The sequence below is a fragment of the Anopheles coluzzii genome, chromosome 3 (assembly GCF_943734685.1).
Source record: "Anopheles coluzzii chromosome 3, AcolN3, whole genome shotgun sequence".
NCBI classification, from domain to species: domain Eukaryota; kingdom Metazoa; phylum Arthropoda; class Insecta; order Diptera; family Culicidae; genus Anopheles; species Anopheles coluzzii.
In genome coordinates this window covers 30,690,131-30,708,918 of record NC_064671.1, presented here as the reverse complement: position 1 = coordinate 30,708,918, position 18,788 = coordinate 30,690,131, and the positions used below count along the sequence as shown (strand labels likewise).

The 18,788-nt window shown below is 44.0% G+C and overlaps 1 protein-coding gene across 8 annotated transcripts in view; it reads right to left on the bottom strand.

The window, feature by feature from the left end:
• The window catches only part of LOC120958625 (P protein-like), a 60,994-nt gene that overhangs the window by 13,315 nt on the left and 28,891 nt on the right, over positions 1-18,788 (bottom strand). The window contains exon 2 of one of the 8 annotated variants that reach the window (XM_040381558.2): positions 17,199-17,848. The exons of 1 other annotated variant lie outside the window; for it this stretch is intronic. In XM_040381558.2, coding sequence (XP_040237492.1) covers positions 17,199-17,278 — 80 coding nt within the window. In that variant the 5' untranslated portion in view covers positions 17,279-17,848. Of the gene's footprint in view, positions 1-2,530; positions 2,632-5,469; positions 5,793-17,198; positions 18,617-18,788 lie in introns of those variants that run through there. 6 more of the 8 variants (XM_049608716.1, XM_040381559.2, XM_040381556.2 and 3 more) reach the window with 6 other exon arrangements.

The window sequence follows — 18,788 nt, the reverse complement described above, 5'->3', positions numbered from 1 at the left end:
AATTGATAGTGCGGTAAGTGAATGGAACAGAACAGTGTTGCGTCAATGGAGATGCCCCCGAGGGGGAACTACTCGAAGACACGTGTGACCATGCCATTCAATGCTGCACTACTTGAAGTCGTGAATGGCTTTATAGGGACAGCGACAGCTATTTGTTTAATTGTCTTGTATTTTAATAAGAATTTGATAAAACAAAATGAATAATATCATATCGCTGGTTTCCAATTAGTTCCATTCATAATTCCAACATCGATGACTTATCAACCATTCCATCGAAACAACGTTATCGCAACGCACAGATGGGCGATAGCGAATATGGCACAAAAAAAGCTTTATCATACTAAGGTAGCAACAGATATAGCCCATGCGGCAGGTAGAATCTCTGCCCTCTGGTTTTATGAGCCGCTAATCACTGCAGTAAATATTTATGGAATGATTTACGGTCGCAACTCAAAAGAATCCGCAGAGAATCAGCACACACAACAACACCAGAAAAACAAAATAAAATCCTCTACAATCCTGCCCACAGGAGCAAAAAAGAGGAAAGATAAATCCATCAGCTCGAGTATGAATGAACGCGCACTCCAAAAAGGGCATCATTCTAACAAGCGTGATTGATTAATAGCGCGCGTTTGTTGGGGTTTTTTTTTGCGGATGAGCGATAACAGTGCCAATTGCACCACGTTCACACACACACACACACACGAAACCCGATAGATAATCTTAATCAGTGCCGACACGGGAAGCGAATCCACTAGACCTCAGCCGTGGTCCAATTATCTGCGGGTCGTTTGTTCCCAAAAATTATTCACACGAGGTGTTAATATGCGCGCAAGAGGAAGCAGGAGGGGCAGTGGACGTAGAATCTCGTCACCAATAGCAAAACGGTCGATCCGGTCGAATCTTGGTGGCCTCTTGACGGATTGGCGACACACAGATAGGAAAGCATGAAAAAATAACAATCGACCTTACAGAGAGTTTTCTCACACAAAAAGTATTTCACCCAGAGAGCAGCTTATTCTTCTGTTCGCTTTAAAATAAACAAGAAGTCAGGAAAAGTGGCGCCCTTGTGATAACTGTTCGCTCAAACAGTTCGGTTCCGACTTGAAAGACAGGTCCAATGTTGTCGATGTCTTTATTTTTGGGAACAAAAATACAACCAGAGAACGTGTGTCTATGTGTCTGTGGGAGTAAGGCAAGCAACATAAAGTGGGATTACAACCCCAGAAACTCATCCATCGCGCACAGAATGAATTGGTTTTAGAGAGCAAAGAGCAGACGTTCAGATAACGTGTCTTTGAGCTTTTCCTTCACCTTCGAAACGCAACGCACACCAACGCCACGGTCAAGGAAAAATCATTGTTGAGTGGGGGACGGCGAAATCATTCACCTCATGATCGTTCGCATGATCGAGCAAAGAGCGAGCGAACGAAGAGGTTAAACAAAATAAAAATAAAAACAAAACCCTAAAATATCACAACGTGGTCACAGGTTGCACGGAAAATTTACTCCTCCCGCTGTGTGTCCCCGCCGTAGGATCCATCACAAGTCGCGAGTCAAATTATTTAATATTTTGCCTTTGCCTAGCATTTTGCCGCACAATAATTTAGGCCACCCTTTCCCCATCGACCCTTTTCCTGCTGCAATCGATGACAGGTGCCAATTTTGTTTCAGTTTTGCCAAGAGGGCCAAGAGCCAAATCCCCGCTTGGGCATCAGCTCACAAAGAGTAACTACTAAAATCTGTCACAAATAATCACAAGTTTTTAGCTCATTTGACGTGTGTGTGTTGGTAAAAAAAAGCAAAGCAAAAGGTGATGATGTGCTCGATTTAAATCACATTAACAATTGTTCATCACGTAGTGGAACAATTTTCATTTAGCGAATTTACTGTCTTTTTACACGTTTTTTTGTTCTTCTGCTGAGCTTGAGCGGAGGTTCAGTTTGCCTGGGCTGTGGACTGTTTGCCGGTTTGACTGTTCCCCTGTACTTATATCAAAATAATAATAAAACACTTTGTTTGGCATGTCGGTCAGCGCAAAATATTTTGCAAAACCTGAAACCGATTCTATTTTTTTGTTGCGACACATTCACTTCACTTCAATGGAGGTATTATTTTTCACACGGCGCTTCACACCAAACGCATTGAAGGACAACGGGCACAAACGGAAAATATAAACACACGGGGACACACACACACACGTTTCATTCACATCGAAAACCACTCTTATTCTTCTTGCTGTGTATCTGTGTGTGTGTACCCACTGTACAGGGTGGTGGAGTGCGTCTGCGCAAGCTTCGATTTTCCACGCACACATACACACACACACAAACTCAACTTCCACGTGGGTTTTCCCTCTTTTTGCGCACAATGATGATCCTTATCAGCAGCGCGAAAAGTAACACCGTTTTTCCACTCGAAGTGCGAAAGTTTCGAAAAATCTTAGTAGGCGGTCTCGCTGATGTTCGAAAACGAGAAGCGTTACGCGAGCGTTACTTCGCCCCTATCCCACTGAACGGCGATCGGTTACCGTACAAAAAATCACGGTGTGCGCAACGGACACCACAACGCAACTGCACTACCCGACCGTTTGCTAAGGACTAAAACACACTGGGTGCGCTCACGGTGTTGTGCTTGGGATAGAAGAGAGCAGTGTTAACACAGCAGCAACAAAAAAAAAAAAACCGCAAACACACATACGCACTGCCTTAGTAGTAGTGGTGCGCGAAAACTGCACACCACGACCGAGTGGGAACAAGTGAGACGGCACGATAGGCCGGCCGACCGATAGGCGCAGCAGATAGTGGCAGCAGTCGTGTGTGAGTGTGCCCCATCGCTTTAAGTCAACTAATGCCGCCAACCCCTGGGCAGGCGTCCCGCACCACCGGCACCACAGCAACAGGTTGCATGAATTCTGTGCTCCGGTAGCAGATTAGCTGTCCCCTGGCCGGCCAGCACAGTGTGTGAGTGATCTATATTTTTTCATACGATCGTCTACATGCCTTCTATCTCTTTCTTTCTCGCTGTTACGTTCGTTACGGTGATGCGTTTGCCGACTGAACGACTGCAGAAATGCTGTACTTTGTGCGCGGCGTGAGTGGCCGGATGATCTTGTTGGAAAGCGGCGCCGGCACGATACGCCGGGTAAGGGTGTGTGTGGTTTGTGCTCGACACCCGCTCATGGACAGCTCATGCTGTTGTGCCTGGTGCCTGGCGGCCGATTTGTTGTATTTTTGTGTTAGCCGTTATGCGATTTATTTTTTTCGAGTTCGAAATGGAGCGATACTGGTTTGAGTGGTCTGATGGGCAGCGAGGGGAGACAATTTTGAAACAAAAATAACGTCTGTTTGTCTACGTTCAGTGCTAGAAGTAGGTGAATGTTACGGCGATTTGCTTTGCCCTAGAGAGTTTGATTTAAATAAAAGCATTTTGAGTTAGTATGTAAGTAGTTTTTAAGGGTTTAGTACATTTTGCTCATTTTAAACATTCTGTTTAAGTGTGTCTTATTTTGTACTTATTAAAGAATAGTATGCTTTTCCAGAATGGTCTCTTCAAAGTGTTTTTCTTTCTACAATACGAAATACCATGCTTTTCTTCAAGTTTTGAACATAGAGCTGGAGTAGTTCATGATTATTTTGATAGCAACATTACTAAGAGAGCTTCTTAAGTATAAAATAGTTTTGAATAACAATTATTATTTAGGGTTTTTAGAATTAAGTTTGCAATTAATAGTATAAAGCCTAAGCCAGTGAAAAACGTCGTTAACTGAGTCGTATTTCCATACCAAATTGACAGTGACAGGTTGAATAAGGTTTCGAAAATTGTGTACAAATAATTATTCATCATGTTTAAAACAGTTTTTAAACATTCCTGAAGTCATAGATGTACTAGAAATAAAGATTTATAAGAATTATATGTAGACTAAAGAATCATACATGAAAATAGCTTTTAGAGTATACAGTGAATCATGGTTTGTTCACATTTGTTCATGAATTACAAATAAATGACTAAAAACCTGATTTTGAGACTAGTTTAAGTTGTGGTTTTTGTAGAATTTTGACATCATTGGTGAAGCCACACGTCTAAATCCATTAAAAAACACTCCATTAGGATTTGTAAAACCTTCTATTTTTCGAAATTGTTGTTGGTAATGAGCACATGGGAAAGAAGTTTTTAAAATTTATACTCAATATTCCAATCAATAGAAACTTGATTAGTATCCACCGACCGATTGGCATTCAAAATTATTTTCATCAAAACACTTTCAACATCGACAAACTAAATTTTCTCGAATCGTTAGTACCAGTTTTGATCCAAAGCTTTCCATACCAAAAATCCATAAAATATTAATCTTTTCCAGAAGCGATATTATCCCCAAACGCATCCTTATCATCGCAACTTCATAGCGTCCTTCTCCTGTTTTCCTATTTTCCCTATTCCACTTCCACGTTAACATCCACCACTCAAGACCCAAGGCTTTGCAACTGACACATCCACATAAAATCCAGCACAAAGTGAGAAAACACACCTCTAGCAATGCCCCTGCTCCTACCGCTGCTCCCGATGCGCTACCGAATCGCTAATCCTCCCATGGGGCCGCCCGCCCTTTGCGCTTCAAACCGTTGAGAAAAGTTGAGCGTTTGATTGGAAGCATAATTTTGTGCTATATTTAGCGGGCGCTCGCTCGGGAATGGAATGGACGGCAAACCGACCGGAGGCGAACCGACAAACAATAAAAACAATAGGATAATACACTGCACTTGAGCCGGGTAGGGCATGTTATGCTATGGAGGAGATATGGCGAGAGAGAGAGAGAGAGAGACAGATCGAGTGGCATTAAATGAGGATTGACAACGCGGCAAACGTAAAGCACCACTTTACGGTGCGAGCGGGCGATGCGAGCAAGAGTTGCATGCTGCATGGCGATGTTGTCTTGTGTTGTGGATTTTTTTTATTGTAAATAACACTTGTTGACAGACCGCGTACATGGGAAAATATCCCGTTTGTATAAATATAAATAAGTTTCGTGCTGCTGTTCAGGGTATAAACTTCACACACTGAATGGTTTTGCTTTGAAAAAAAGAACTGGTAATGAAAAAAGCGTAAGTGCATGCTCAAAACAAACCTCAATCGAGGCTGGATTGAGTACGACTTTGCGTTGGCAGTGGTTCGTAAAATTGCACATACGATTAGCCATCTCGAAACGAATCTGGCCTGTTCGGCCTGTGCCCTCCCACCAACCAAACGGGTTTCTTTGCTAATGAACTGACCATCCTCAACGGACGACTGTGAAGCAGGTCTGGGCCAAAATTTGCCCCCCGCCCCCCCCTCGACATCGACGTCCATTGGTATTGGTGTGGGGCTTGTGGACGTTTTTAGTACAGCTAATTTAGCATTATTTTTTATAATTCACTGAGAGCTGAGGGTGAGACAGCCGGGCGAGGTTTTGAAACACACACACACACGTACCTCTTTCTCCATTCACCATTGGCAAAGATGTACGTTACTTCCACCGGGGGCATAATACAGGTTGGTTGGTCGCCTCCCCCAATAAAAGTGCACTCGCTCGCTTCTAACTTCTCCTAGTAAGCACCAACACACCTGCAAACACACGCACTTGCACGAGCAAAGTTTGCATGCATTACCACTTATTGCGGCTTCCACTGCGTCACTGTACACGTCTGCGTTGCGGGGGGAGCGAAGCTATGATAGGGATTTGTTTCTAGTAGCAACATTAATTATATTGAAATCAATCAATCACACTCGGACCGCGCGCGGCCCTCGGGACAGGTAGCGGACAGTTTCGATAAGATCACGCCGGCAACTGGCCAGACGGACCAGCGGAAGGCCACCATCGTTCAGCGCGCGGTTGCCTCCGTTGATTATTATCTTTCGTCGGGGGCTTTATCGAAGGAGAATAGAGCTTTTCTGGGCTTTAGCTGCACGCATCGGAGACCTTGAAGCTATGTGGTTTTTGCTTGTAAATTGGAAATTTACTGTATTAAATCATTTAATAAAGAAGTACAGAAGATGCTGGAAACATCGCGAACGAATCTCTTTCACTTTTTTTATTTTAATGTAATTTCTTACTTCTAATTAACCAAAAAAATCTTGCAAATCATGCACGTCTTGTAGGTAAAAAAACGCTACAATGAAAACAGTTAATCCCGTCGAGCGAACCGGTCCCGGGCGGGCGGTTTGCTGACTGATAAGCGCCTGCTAAGCCTTTCGTCGGCCGACCGTGCTCGGTCACTTGCCTACAGTTGCACGTGCAAGCGCCATAGGACCAGGTGAAGCGGATATCTTGTCCCCTTACAAACACCCGATAAGACGAAGAGGGACTTTCTAAATCCCGCCAGGAATCCCTGGCCCTGGTTGTTTTCTTGCAAAGCTGCGTACTGCGTGTTGTTCGCCTCGCCTGTTGCATGCGTTCGCAACCGTGTCGGCACTGCTTTCAAGGGCTGCTAAATTTAGTGCTCCCTCTCCAGCCATTGTACAAAACAAAGACAAACGACGCAGTTTGATATTTAATAATTTGCGCTACATATCTCCGCATCAGACAAACGGGAAAAAGGATTTAGCGCTAAGATAGGAAGGGAATGATAAAGCAAATTACGCCACCGTTGCATCATGCCTTACGGACCCTTGGTTGGGTTGAATGAGCGTCACCGCAACCAAGCAGCAGACGTCATTGGATGGGTGTGTTTGCTTTCGATTGTCCAAATTGCTTGTGTACGCTGACTCAAATGCGTCCAGCAGCTTAGTTTTCGTTTAATCCTTAAAGCTAGTTTTCTTAATGAGCTGTTGCTGTTTTTTTTGTTGGTGTTGTTGTCTGTACGCTTTACGTCAATTCGTAGTTTTGGTAGATAAAAAGACAATTCTTAGTACGAGTCTTATCTTGACATGACCCTTGAGGAAACCTTTTTATGATGAAAACAAAAATCCATATTATTGTTGTTGCACATTTCGTAAACATTACGCAGGGGTCGTTTTGTTGCATGTCTACGAAAAACAAGCGTATAAAATTGGGCTCTTTTATTGGTGTGCTTGCTGTTGCGATTCGGATTAGCTCATTTTGTCCACATTGCAACAAGCCAGCCCGAAATGCCGTTTTACTATCGTCGCGTGACTGTGTCCGATGCGATAATAGCAGGCATGTAACGGCTGCTCCTGCTGCCGAGTCGCTTTACTTCCAGCGCACCGGGCAGACGACCGTGAATAGCACGAACATAAACACAAAACGTGAAAATATCGTGCGAAACAAATCGATTTTTCATTCACTTCATTTGGCACCATCGTATACAGGTTTGCGCACACAAGGTGGGATCGAATCAATCTATCTTTATTAGGTGAAGAGGTTCGAATGGAGCTTGAATGAATTGCTTGTTGCATGTTCGATTAGCGAAGCGCATTTATGGGGGAAATTATTGACAAACAATTTGGTCGTATTGAAATGTTTCATATTTAATTTGGATGTAAATGGAGACGCCTAGTACGTATGTGCAATGACGGGATTAACATAGTTTGTATTAGTGTTATTAGTGTCTTATCACATTTTTTGTTTTGCAAAAATAATTTTGATTGTTTGCTAGTTTTTTTCTTCAATGAAACGAATGTACATACACATTAAATATTAATCCAATGTTCTCAACCTGCGGCTGGGTGGAATGTATAATGATTTTCTTCCATTTTATTCTGAATGATCAAACAATAAATTATTGATACAATAAGTGTTATTATTGACAATAAAACAAATAAATTCGTACCATTTTTCAATAATTTAACAAAGTAAGAGAACAATGCACTTCATTTGTCAAAATATAACAACCCGAGCATTGTTGCCTTCTTGTTGATGTACTGACGAAGCATCAGATTGCATACTTTCAGGAGGTTTCGTGAAATGCAGGGGTTTTGGGCTATTTACTTCTGCAAGCAAAATGTGTCTGTATTTTATGTAAATCGATAAAAAATGTGTTTCCTATTTCATAAATGTAAACAAAATATTTTACGCAGTTTACATTGTCGTAGGACTATATCGCATGACTAACGTTTTATATGCTGCCATGAACATTCCCAGCACAGCTGGCAGGAGCGCTATCTCTTCTCCATTAGCACGAAACCCCGTTTCCTTGACCTTCACACCAGCACGGCGTCATTGCGGGTGGCCAACACGCGATAACACGAGAAAATGGAGGAATAAGAAGAAGAAAAAAATGAAACGATGAATGTAATAAACCATTCAACCCTTTTTCTCCCCCCACAGTACGGTTGCCTGTTGCTGCTGAAAGATGTGAGTTTATTTTTATACTCTTCATTTGCGGGACACAAAGCAACAACGAGCAAAAAAGAAGGAAACCCAAAAAGCTACGAGAAGAAAATTCTCAACGGACCGAAGAAAGAAATCTATCCACCGACCGAATGTATTGAGCAGGGGGCGTTCGAAAATTGGCCGGGTGTATGTGTGAGAGAGGGAGAAAAAACACGACGTATTAAAAATCGCTCGCCATGGTATGGCGCCAAATGAAAGTGAAATGATGCCTACGAATATAGTTGGTAGACCAGGCGTCTCAGCAGCAGCAGCAGCAGCACACACACACCCATATACATAGCAAAACAGTGCCAAACGCTAAGGTTGATTCGATTTGATGCTCTATCGAAGCTGCAATGATCGCCTTTTCCCCATTCATTGCCGCTCAATGACGTCACGAATCGGTCGGTGGCCAGCTGGCCAGGAAGGAAGTTTTTCAGACAGTGCGAGTGACAGCGTTTTGCTCGGGCGGCCATTAATTATGATACCGCACCCTGTAAACAGACAGACACACACACACACACTAGTAAAGGCAAAACGGTGCTGACGGAAAATTGAGAAGCACCGCGTGCTAGGGAAGAAGCGGGAAAAATAAAAACCTTTCCAAAGCCATAAAAGCGATTAGGAAATGGTGATGAACTTTTATTAGGTTTTTGAACCGAGTGTGGAGTGTTTGTGTGTGTTGTGGAGGTCAGGTTGGGTTTGGTGCGATGGGTCAGGATGGGTTACTGGACAGAGAGAGAGAGGGAGAGCAGTAGAGGCCTTATTTTTGGAGCCGCCTGGTCGCGAACGATCTGTTTACACAGCGCGTGCTAGCTTTAACCTCGTCTCGGGCGAGGGAAATTCGAACTTACTAATGCAAACAGTTTATAGAATAGGGAAAAGAGGACTTTGTAACCGAAAAGAAAAATGAAAAAAAGCGCTCAGGAAATAATTTCAAGACATTCAATCTGCCCAAAACTCCATTGGGTTTAATTAATGAGATATCATTAAAAAAAAAGATATACTCTTCTGCCTTAATTTCACCGTTAGCGAGTGCTCGTATATTGCTCTCTGCTGTGCATTCATTCGTTATATTTTTGAATAAATGTCATGCTTGTGTTCAATCACACAAACGGCACAACGCTTCTAGGACACTGATCAAAGGTTTGTGCGAAAAAGCGTTCGCGTATATCGGCAGAAAAGCAGATGAGCACGTGTTTCAGGTCACACGTGGCCATTGCACACATGAGAAGCAAGACGCCCATGCTTATTGTGCACCAGGAACCAAATCGTCGTATGTAATCGAATATTGCGGTTTGTGGTTTTGTTGCGATAGCAATACGCCTTCCGTTGGTTTTACAAGGCAAACGAGACAGAGTTGTACTTCATTCGATTATGCGCTATCGACATCAAGTTAGAAATACTTTGTCTCTAAATTTTCCACACGTACCCCGGTACCCTAGACACGTGTTGTGACGAGGGCAAATAGAAAAAATATATATATGCATGAAATATTACACACAATCAGACAAAACCTGCCACACAACAACGGGGAGGCATGAGAGGACGGTTTCTATCAATGCCATTCATTGTGTGTCGATTTGTGAGCAAAACATATGAAAAATCCACGCAAAATATAAGCAAACAAAAAACAATCAAAACTCACACACACCCACACACACAGACGGACAGTAAGTAATATGGCGTATAAAACACACATTGTAAATTGATCTGCCCCGGGGCGACGGTACGCGTTTTGCGCCGGACCGATTGAGCGGCTATCGAGGGCGCCATCAACGATGCGTAGCTCGTGATTGTCACCCAGCCCTGCCCTTTCCTTAGCCTTCGTTTGCGCGCCCTCCTCTCCCTCTGGTGCTGCAACACCCTGCCTTATCCTCGCATCATTATCACGCACCGTACTGCGGATCAGGGTCAGTCCGGTAGAGCGGACCTGGTTTTTGCCATTTGCATGCCAGGCAACAGTCTGGCAACCACGGGGTTTTTTTTTCGGGAGCGCATCATTCGAGAGAATTGGTGAGCTGGGGGAGTGACCGTGGTGGTTGGTATTCCACCCGTGCGTCACCTACTGCGATGTTTGGTGCTGTTTATTTTGCGGACACATCTCCATGGCCCCGACACCGAGACGCGCGCAGGTGAAGAACTCTCCTTTTTATTGCCATTCGCTTGCTGAGCGAAAGTTGAAGCGCCGTGTTGAATAGCGAAAAATTCCCTATGACACAGGGAAGTCCGCGGCGTCCGGTTTCGTACGGTAAAGCCAAAAAATGAAAGTATGCGAAGACAATTGGTTAAAAAGCCGTAAAAAAAGATAACTGAAATTCAAATATTTTGTTCAAAAGTCAAACGTCGAACTCTTGTTTTATGGTTGATAATAAAATTGTTCAAAAATATTCTCTCTTACAGTGCCATACAGTGCATTACACTTTAATACGAACACAATGTCTTTGGAAATAAATAAAACAGTAGAAATGTTAAGTAAATAGAGATGAGTTGTTTGAAATAAATTGGATTTTTAAATGTTCAATATATTTTTCCACATTTTGTCAAATTTTGTTGTATGTTTTTGTGTCTGATAGTATGCAACCAAAATAAACGTATTAGTTAAAACAGTGTGAAATCATGCGTACAAAAACGTAATTTAGCAAATTTCACTTTTCGCTATATTCTCTAAAACCACGTGCTCTTATAATTGTGCTACGCACTGTAGTATGGCGTTCTGCACGCCTCAATTGTGCGCTGTGCGTAACGTAGTGGGCAAACAATAAGCTTTTGTCAAGTAATAAAAACTGTAATACGCCCCATTCGCCAGCTGTTTAGATTGTTTTCGTGACCAACAAAAAAATCTGCCTTTTATTGTTGTCAAATTATTTCATGATCATCAGCATGTACGCACAATTCATGCAAAAACAAAACTTTCCTCAATACAGCCTTCAAATAGACTGGGCGCTCTTTGCCCTTGGATGGAGTAGCTTTTGTTTGTCCCATTTTTTATGCCAGTGATTTTTGTTGTTTTTCCAAAACAACGCGTTTTTTTGTTCATTCTAACGTAGAACATCCTTTTCTGTTGCGTTCTAGGTAAGCAAAATTTTTGATGTTTTTTATTTCATTTAGAAGCATGAGAGGAATGTTTTGTGCTGCTATAGTATGTACATATTTTGCCCAATTCATGAGAATTAATGTTTGATAGTCCAAATTCCCGAGAAGATAAGCCTAAAATCAGAATAAAATAAAACAACACATTGCAGAAGAGTCCTTTCCCCATGAGAAAACACCCGGTCACGCAAAAGAATGTTTCCCCATTTTGCATTAGTCTAGATTGCAGCCTACAAAACAACCTAGACGGTTTAATGATACACGCAAACATTCACAATTAATAGCAGAGCGGAAAGCGACCCTGCATGCACCTACCGGACGCGCCAACATGCACCTGGCCGAGCCGGCTCCAACCCAAGGGAAGGCGGCATTTCCACTGTGTTTGCAAACGGTGTTGGATCAATATCCATGGAAAATGGGGTGAGAATGGTACCGATTAAAGGGTACCACCTCCGTACCAAAGCAACCTTCGCACCGAAAAGCGGGTTAGTTTGGAAAAAGGAGCATCCGAGCCTTTCAGGCCAGTGTGTTTATTCTACCTTCACCTCGTTAGTGTGATTGCCACATGGCGGATGTTGTATGCAGTTTTTTTTAGGCTAACCGGAAAGGACCTCTTCCACCGTACGGGTTGCATTGGTTGGCTATGGAATGTGTCAAGTGGTGTGATGATGCGTGCATTGGCAAATTGCTTTAGTTTGTGCACTTTTTGTGTTTTGCGTACACCCAAAACGACTGCCAAAGACACCTGCACCTTATCACACCGAAAAGGGTGCATCACGAGGGAGGTTCGGTTAGTTTGTTTGCACTTTGTAGAATGTGTTTATCGTGTCCTTATTTCAAGCCGTGCTGTGCACGAAGACGTTGTTGCTCAATGCGTACGCAATACTGTTACCATGTGGGAAAAGCAATTCTTCAGAAAGTACAACAATGTTTGAGTTATCCTATCCTGGTAGTGACATGGAAACTCAAGCCAGTGTGCACCTAGTGACAGAATGACCTTGAATAGCTGAACCAATTTAAATCACACACACATGACTCAAAACTAATTCCAACTTTGACTACAGACATCACATCAAACGAATCAATTTGTCTGTCCTCTCCGTGCGCATGCTAGATTGTTGCCTTTCACAAAACGCGATCATTTCCTTATCCCTTCCTTATGAGCACATGGTTGCTTGACAACGTCTAGAGGAGGTGTTACACCTGTTCAATCGAAAGCATGCATAAAAGACCGGCCGAGAATGGATAAAAAGCAACTTAAGCCACCCATCAAATCTCGGCAACTTCCAGGCTCTACCTCATAATTAAATATTAACCACGCGGACACTCCTACTGTTGTGTTTTGTTGTCTTTGCTCTTTGCTTCAAATGCGAAACAATATTTAATTAGAAACAGTTAGTGACACTTGCACACACACACACAATACACAAACAACAAAAAACTCCCTTCGCTAGACGAATGAGTGACAGATGCGAGTGCTAGCCGCAGTCATTAATTACCAGCACGGGTACCTTCCGCGGCGCAGTTCGTTCGTCTGTAATTGGTTTTAATAGATGTCAAACGCGATAGTGAAACTATCTAATAAATTATCAGCTTAAATTTGCATGTGTTTTTGTGGATATGTATGTGTATTGGTGATGAAGTTGCTCTTTCGTATTTTTATACATTTGCTATTTCCTGCAGATTCTTCACACTTCACTTGCTCTCGTCCGCAACTCATGGGACGCTGTTCGTCCAGTTGCAAGTTTTACACCTGATATTAAAACACATACAATTACGTCGGTTAAGCACAGTGAGGTTAGATATGCAAAGCTACGCTTATTAACTCAGCAAATGATTGGATTTTATGATAAACACCTTGGTGAGTGGATGATGTTGGTTGTGGAAAGTAGTTGAATCGTTCCGGGAAAACATTGGAGTTGAATAAGATTGCACGGATAAATATTGCAAACAAGAGGCATTAAATCAAATTCAAGATAAATACGATACCAAAATTTGATTAATATGTACAAACATTCTCAATTTTTGTAAAATTAAAATTAAGTAAAGATATAAAAATTAAAAAAAAGGCTTAATTACTGACGCCTTACTGAAAATACCTAACAACTTGGCAGACTCCCGTATACAGCCACCTGTTTGTCATCCTGGTTCCGCCGCAACCGGCCAACATTTTGACATGCATTTTTATTATCAATTACCGCAGCAAGAATTATCATTAACCAACTCAGCTGCAATCACCGCGCTCTTGTTAACCCACTTTAAATATAGCTCAACTGCTCCCTTTTTGCGCTCGGGTTTGGCACAGCATTCCCGCGTGAGTAATCCACTTTCAAGCTCGTGTTAGCCGCATGCATGCACCCAGCAGCTGCCCCCGACTGTCAACCCACATTCTCACCTGCAACTGAACCTGGGACGCTGGACGGCGTGACTAATAGCTATCTGACCACTGCACTGCATCGCACAACCGCAGGCACGTTCCGAAAAGTAAAGCGTGCGCGCGCACGCGCACATGACGCCATTTTTCCGGACATGTGGCTGCACGGACCGGCTGGCCGTGAAAAGCTCGTACGACAAAGCGCAGAATGCTTTCCAGAACCTGAGGCGGAGTGCGGGATGCGGGTGGATAACGCTGTCTAACGGCAAGAATGTATGCAAATCAGTTCGCTATCGAACCGATCATCGTCATCTTCGTGTCGGCGGCAGCGGCAATGTAGAATTGTTATTCTTGCATAATTAATATCCGCTCGCCGAAAGCGGGTTGCGGTCCCCCAACTCCTCCTCTGAGCCCGTTACAGCTCCAGCAAAAGGGCCCGAGCATAGGAGACGCTGTGGTGAACATGACATGGTTTCTGCTGGTGGTACAAAATGCACCATGCGCAGTGGGATGCATTTACATCATCCGAAGCATTCCTACCGGCCCGAAGCCGGGTCTGGCCAGTTTTAACTGGCGGGATATGGGTACGCGAATGCAAATTTCTCCATGCACGTAATACGAGCGCAACGCCAGCAAATGATGACGCTGATCGGCGTAAGATTTATAGTTCTTTACACCTTCTTTTCTCTGGACGCGATCCATAAGCAAACAGGAGAACGTTCAAGGATTTTCCTGGTCTGGAGTTCGTCTCCAGGAAGTACGCTGCTTGTGTGACGACATGATTTAATTGAACACGAACAACTGCTTGCCACACACAGAAACCCACACAACCATTCCCAACCTTCCACAGCCAATTGAGATTAACGCATTTTTAATTGATGTTTCATACCCTTTCGCTCGAAACAAAAGGGACCTCTCCCTTGCCGTTAAGGGTCAACTCCACTACTCCACACCGAAGTGGGATGACTAATGGCGCGACCCTGTTACGGGATCAGTTTGCAATCGGTACGCCTTCATTCGGTGTCGTCGCCATTTATTGACTGAAATGGTCACAAAATTCAATGATCGGGCTCGATTAAGCGCGTTGTGTGATCTATTATTCGATTGCAGCGGGCGCAGCGTGGGTCGCGACCTTCGTGGATCGTCCGCCCAGCCTCATACGGGTGGCAATGATAGTTTTCTAATCAAATAAATACCACTAAACGTCATTTTGTGCTGCTCGAAAAATGAAAAAAAAAGCAACAGAACAAGCAATGGAAAGGTTTCGCAAGCACACACTGTATATCGCAGCATGCCGACGAGCTGGCAGGGTGATCTTTGCTCGATCAATCATGCGCTACGTTTGATCGAGTACGGCAAGCGATCCTTATCGTGTGTCGACGTCTACTACTGAAGCGATCGTTTTGCGCACGCTGCGTTTAATTGATTTTTATGTCTACCGAAACAAATTCATCAAGTATCAAGAACCCGTTGCTCGTGACGGGCGGGCGAGCGGATGCGGTAGCGCAGCTTCTGGACAATTCGACGCATTAATGTCGGTCTATTGTGACAGTTTTATTGCCAGTGGAACAATTAGTGGCGCAAACGTTGGCGCATTGCCCAGGGAGGGCACAGTGGTAGCACGTAACGGCACTGGAAGTCGACGCGAGGGCTTTGCGAGGGCAAATTTTAATCATTTTATGGGACATAATTTAGCATCAATTTGCGCATTGGAACTTTGGTGGAATGTTGGCAAACAAAAATAGTGTTCTGAAGAAGTACTAAACTTCAATACTTTAGGTTCTACCCTTGGAGAAGTTATGAAATACTTCAATAGTGAACTAGATCTTCTCCTTCTCCAGCTACTAGTCGTCAAGCCTTTGTACCCTTTACATCGACGCAAATGTCTGCCTGCATTATTACGCCGACCCAGTCCGCGTGATGTTCGCCGATGAACTTTGCAGATATAACTCGAGGCGACGCTCCCGTGAATGGAAATCGTTTGCGGATGAGCTCCATCGTGCTCAATTTCCATCAATCGAGTCTAATTATTCGCAAGGCTTGTGCTACCGATCTTGTTCTCTCTTTCGCTCCTTCACTCTCTTCCAAGCAGTCGCCTAACCCTTCTCGGGTATGCCCTTTTGGACCCCGATCCAAACCCTGGAGTTTGGTATTTGTCGGTGGTAAATTGAATTTGTCCCGTTTTGTTTCGTTGTTTTTTTTGCGTTGTACTAAATCTGCTTGATGGGACGGGCACATAAATTTCCATCAGCACCTTCGAGCGAGCGAACTGACGGATCGGGCCCGGGAGAACGGATTGGTGTGGATTGGTACGGCTCGTGCGTAAATTGCGGACGATACTGCGCGTGTCCTACTGTGTGTGCGCGCGCGCGCGCTGGTGTTGTTTCTCCAGTCGGCCTCATACACCCATTCCAATTCAGGTCTAGGATAACTGCTTCCCTATGCTGCCGGGTGTATATAATTTGCAAATTTGTTTGAGAGAAATGTGACTAATTTGACAACTCAATTTCAACTGCGGTTACGCAAAGCGTAATCTCGTCTTTCACAGCCGCGGACAGGAAACGCAGAAAGGGATGGGTCTACGGGAGTGAAGCTGTTACATCGCAAACGGCTTGAAAAAAAAACAACCAAGGGCCAAGGCTCAAACGCAACTCGCTTCGGCTTTGGTTGGCAAGATTTCGCGATTGTTTACACTGAGCATTAACACCAGGGGCGGCGTGAAAGCCACTCGTCCGATCAAGTGGCACACACGGTGATGATTAATGACATTGTCTTCGGGTGGAATGTATGAATGAATGTTAAGCAGAATGTCGTTTACCCTTAACGATGCGTAACGCTTGACACCTCAATTGAGTCGTGCTGTGTTATGACAGAAGAAATGAGAAGTAGGTAGACGGATGTGTGTGAAGGTTTTTAATTAATTTTGTATAATTTTCATCTAGCGCTAATATTGTAATGTAATTAGTAGGCTAAGGTAGCGCCATCCGTTGTAAAACGAGTAAGTTAAAAATAGATACTATTAGTTTTACTAAAGGACAACTTTAATGTTTCCTGATTTCGAATTCCTTGATTTATGTTGCCTAATGTCAAGTCACGCTTTCTATCAAAAAGCTTTTAATCTGTCAAACCATTAATAATCAACAGTACACACTTCAGCTTGACAGATAGAAAAAACTCTATGTCATGTTTCAAGAATAAAAAAATTATTCCATGTCTTTAGTTCCAGAACAAACGCTATTCCAGCTCCAACCTACCCCAACACAGTACATCCAACAGAAACCCTCCCATGTCGTGCATTAATTTAATGTCGTGTTCACTACTTGCTGACGTGAGGGGTTCACTGTATATTATTAGTGCAAAGATGTGATGAATAATTTGTTCGGTCGATTGCAAAAAGGTTGTTTATTTCTGTTGTACACTCACTTGGGCTTGGGATAACTGTCCAGACTTTGCTTACTGACACGGCGCCGAAATATCCGCTTGGCCGGTGCCTTGACTTTCATCTCCAACGTCGGGCAGTGGCTGATCTTCCGGTTCCGAAATAGCTTCACCAGCTGGCCCTGGGCCTCTGGAATTGTCCGGGCGTAGGGATGGCGCGGTACAGCGAAGGCACAGACGATAGGCAAGAGAATCAGAAAACACAGCCTGGGTATATGAAACCGTCGGTATAGGTGCGTCCCGGTCGGAACACGTTGTAACTCTACTAGGATTCGTGTGGATTTCGTGTTTTCTCGTCTCTTCTACTTCCAATTGTTCCACTGGGTCGATTAAAAACCAGAAACTTCGTCCCGTTTGGCTTCCGGGATCGTAGCGTACGAGGCGGGGTACACTTTTTCAAAATTCAAATACACCACCAATTCACTCCATCACTATCGCGCGCGCGCGCTCGCACACGTACACTAAGAGACGAACCCGATCGGAAAGGGCCTCGTCATGCTCTGCTGGACGGGCTCGGAGGCTAGGCTTGGGGTTGCCCGGTTTTTGTCGATGAAGGAGGTGATTCTCTACCCGCCGATGGTTCCGATGTCACGGCACGTCACGCCGAACTCAACACCGAACCACTTCTTCATGCACTGTGAAATGGAAAGTCAATGGTAACAATGTGTTCAATGCACCGTTCACGAGCTTGACAAGGATGGCTGTCGGTGCAGACGTCGACGATCGGTATGACGCTTTTGCTTGTTTGGAAGTGCAGCGGTGTATTTTGATGAAGCAAATAAAACAAAAAATATCTTCAAGCGATACTAGGGAGCCGCTACTTTTGTTCAACGGTTTGCTGCGTGCGTTGTGATCTACTTGATAGTAAAACGAGCCGAAAGTCTGAAATTGCGGTGCAATTTAGCGTACCAATTGAGTATGGCTTTGAAGCAAAAACGATCGTGATCTCTAGCAACAAACTTGATGGCTAAATGGTGCTTCTAGATGAAAAGCTTCTTCAACATTTCCAGGAAGAGAAGTTCTTATCATTAAAAGCCAGATGTCAGAAACTGCACCATCTCGAACGAGGAAGTCCACCAGTTCTTTTCCGTATCACTTGCACGCCCTTTGCTACTGCAACACTCGATCCCGCACACCTTTCACTGCACTCGCTCTCTCACACACGCGACACGAAAAACAATCATGCGTTCTACGCTCAACCTGTGTCCTACGAAACAAGTCCTACTGCCTTGGTTCACTGACTTGTGAAGCAGTGCAACGAAGAATAGAAGAAAAAAACCCCACAATTCACTAGAGTGCAATATGCAACCACTCCAAACAGGCCGTGTAAGCGGGCCGCTGCTGCGGAAAGAAACTGCAAGCTACGCAAAATTCTTCCCGTAATCAACGACGGTATCCAAGCGACTGAGCGACAGACCCTCGGCATCCGAACCTGTGCACAGCGGGCGCACAACGGGTTTTGTACGTCGACGGATGGACGAACGGCGCAAACAAATCGTACGCCGCTCGTACATACACTCAGAACTGTCAGATGAAGGCAGGGGTGGAGAGAGTGGGCCGCAGATCTCCTCTACA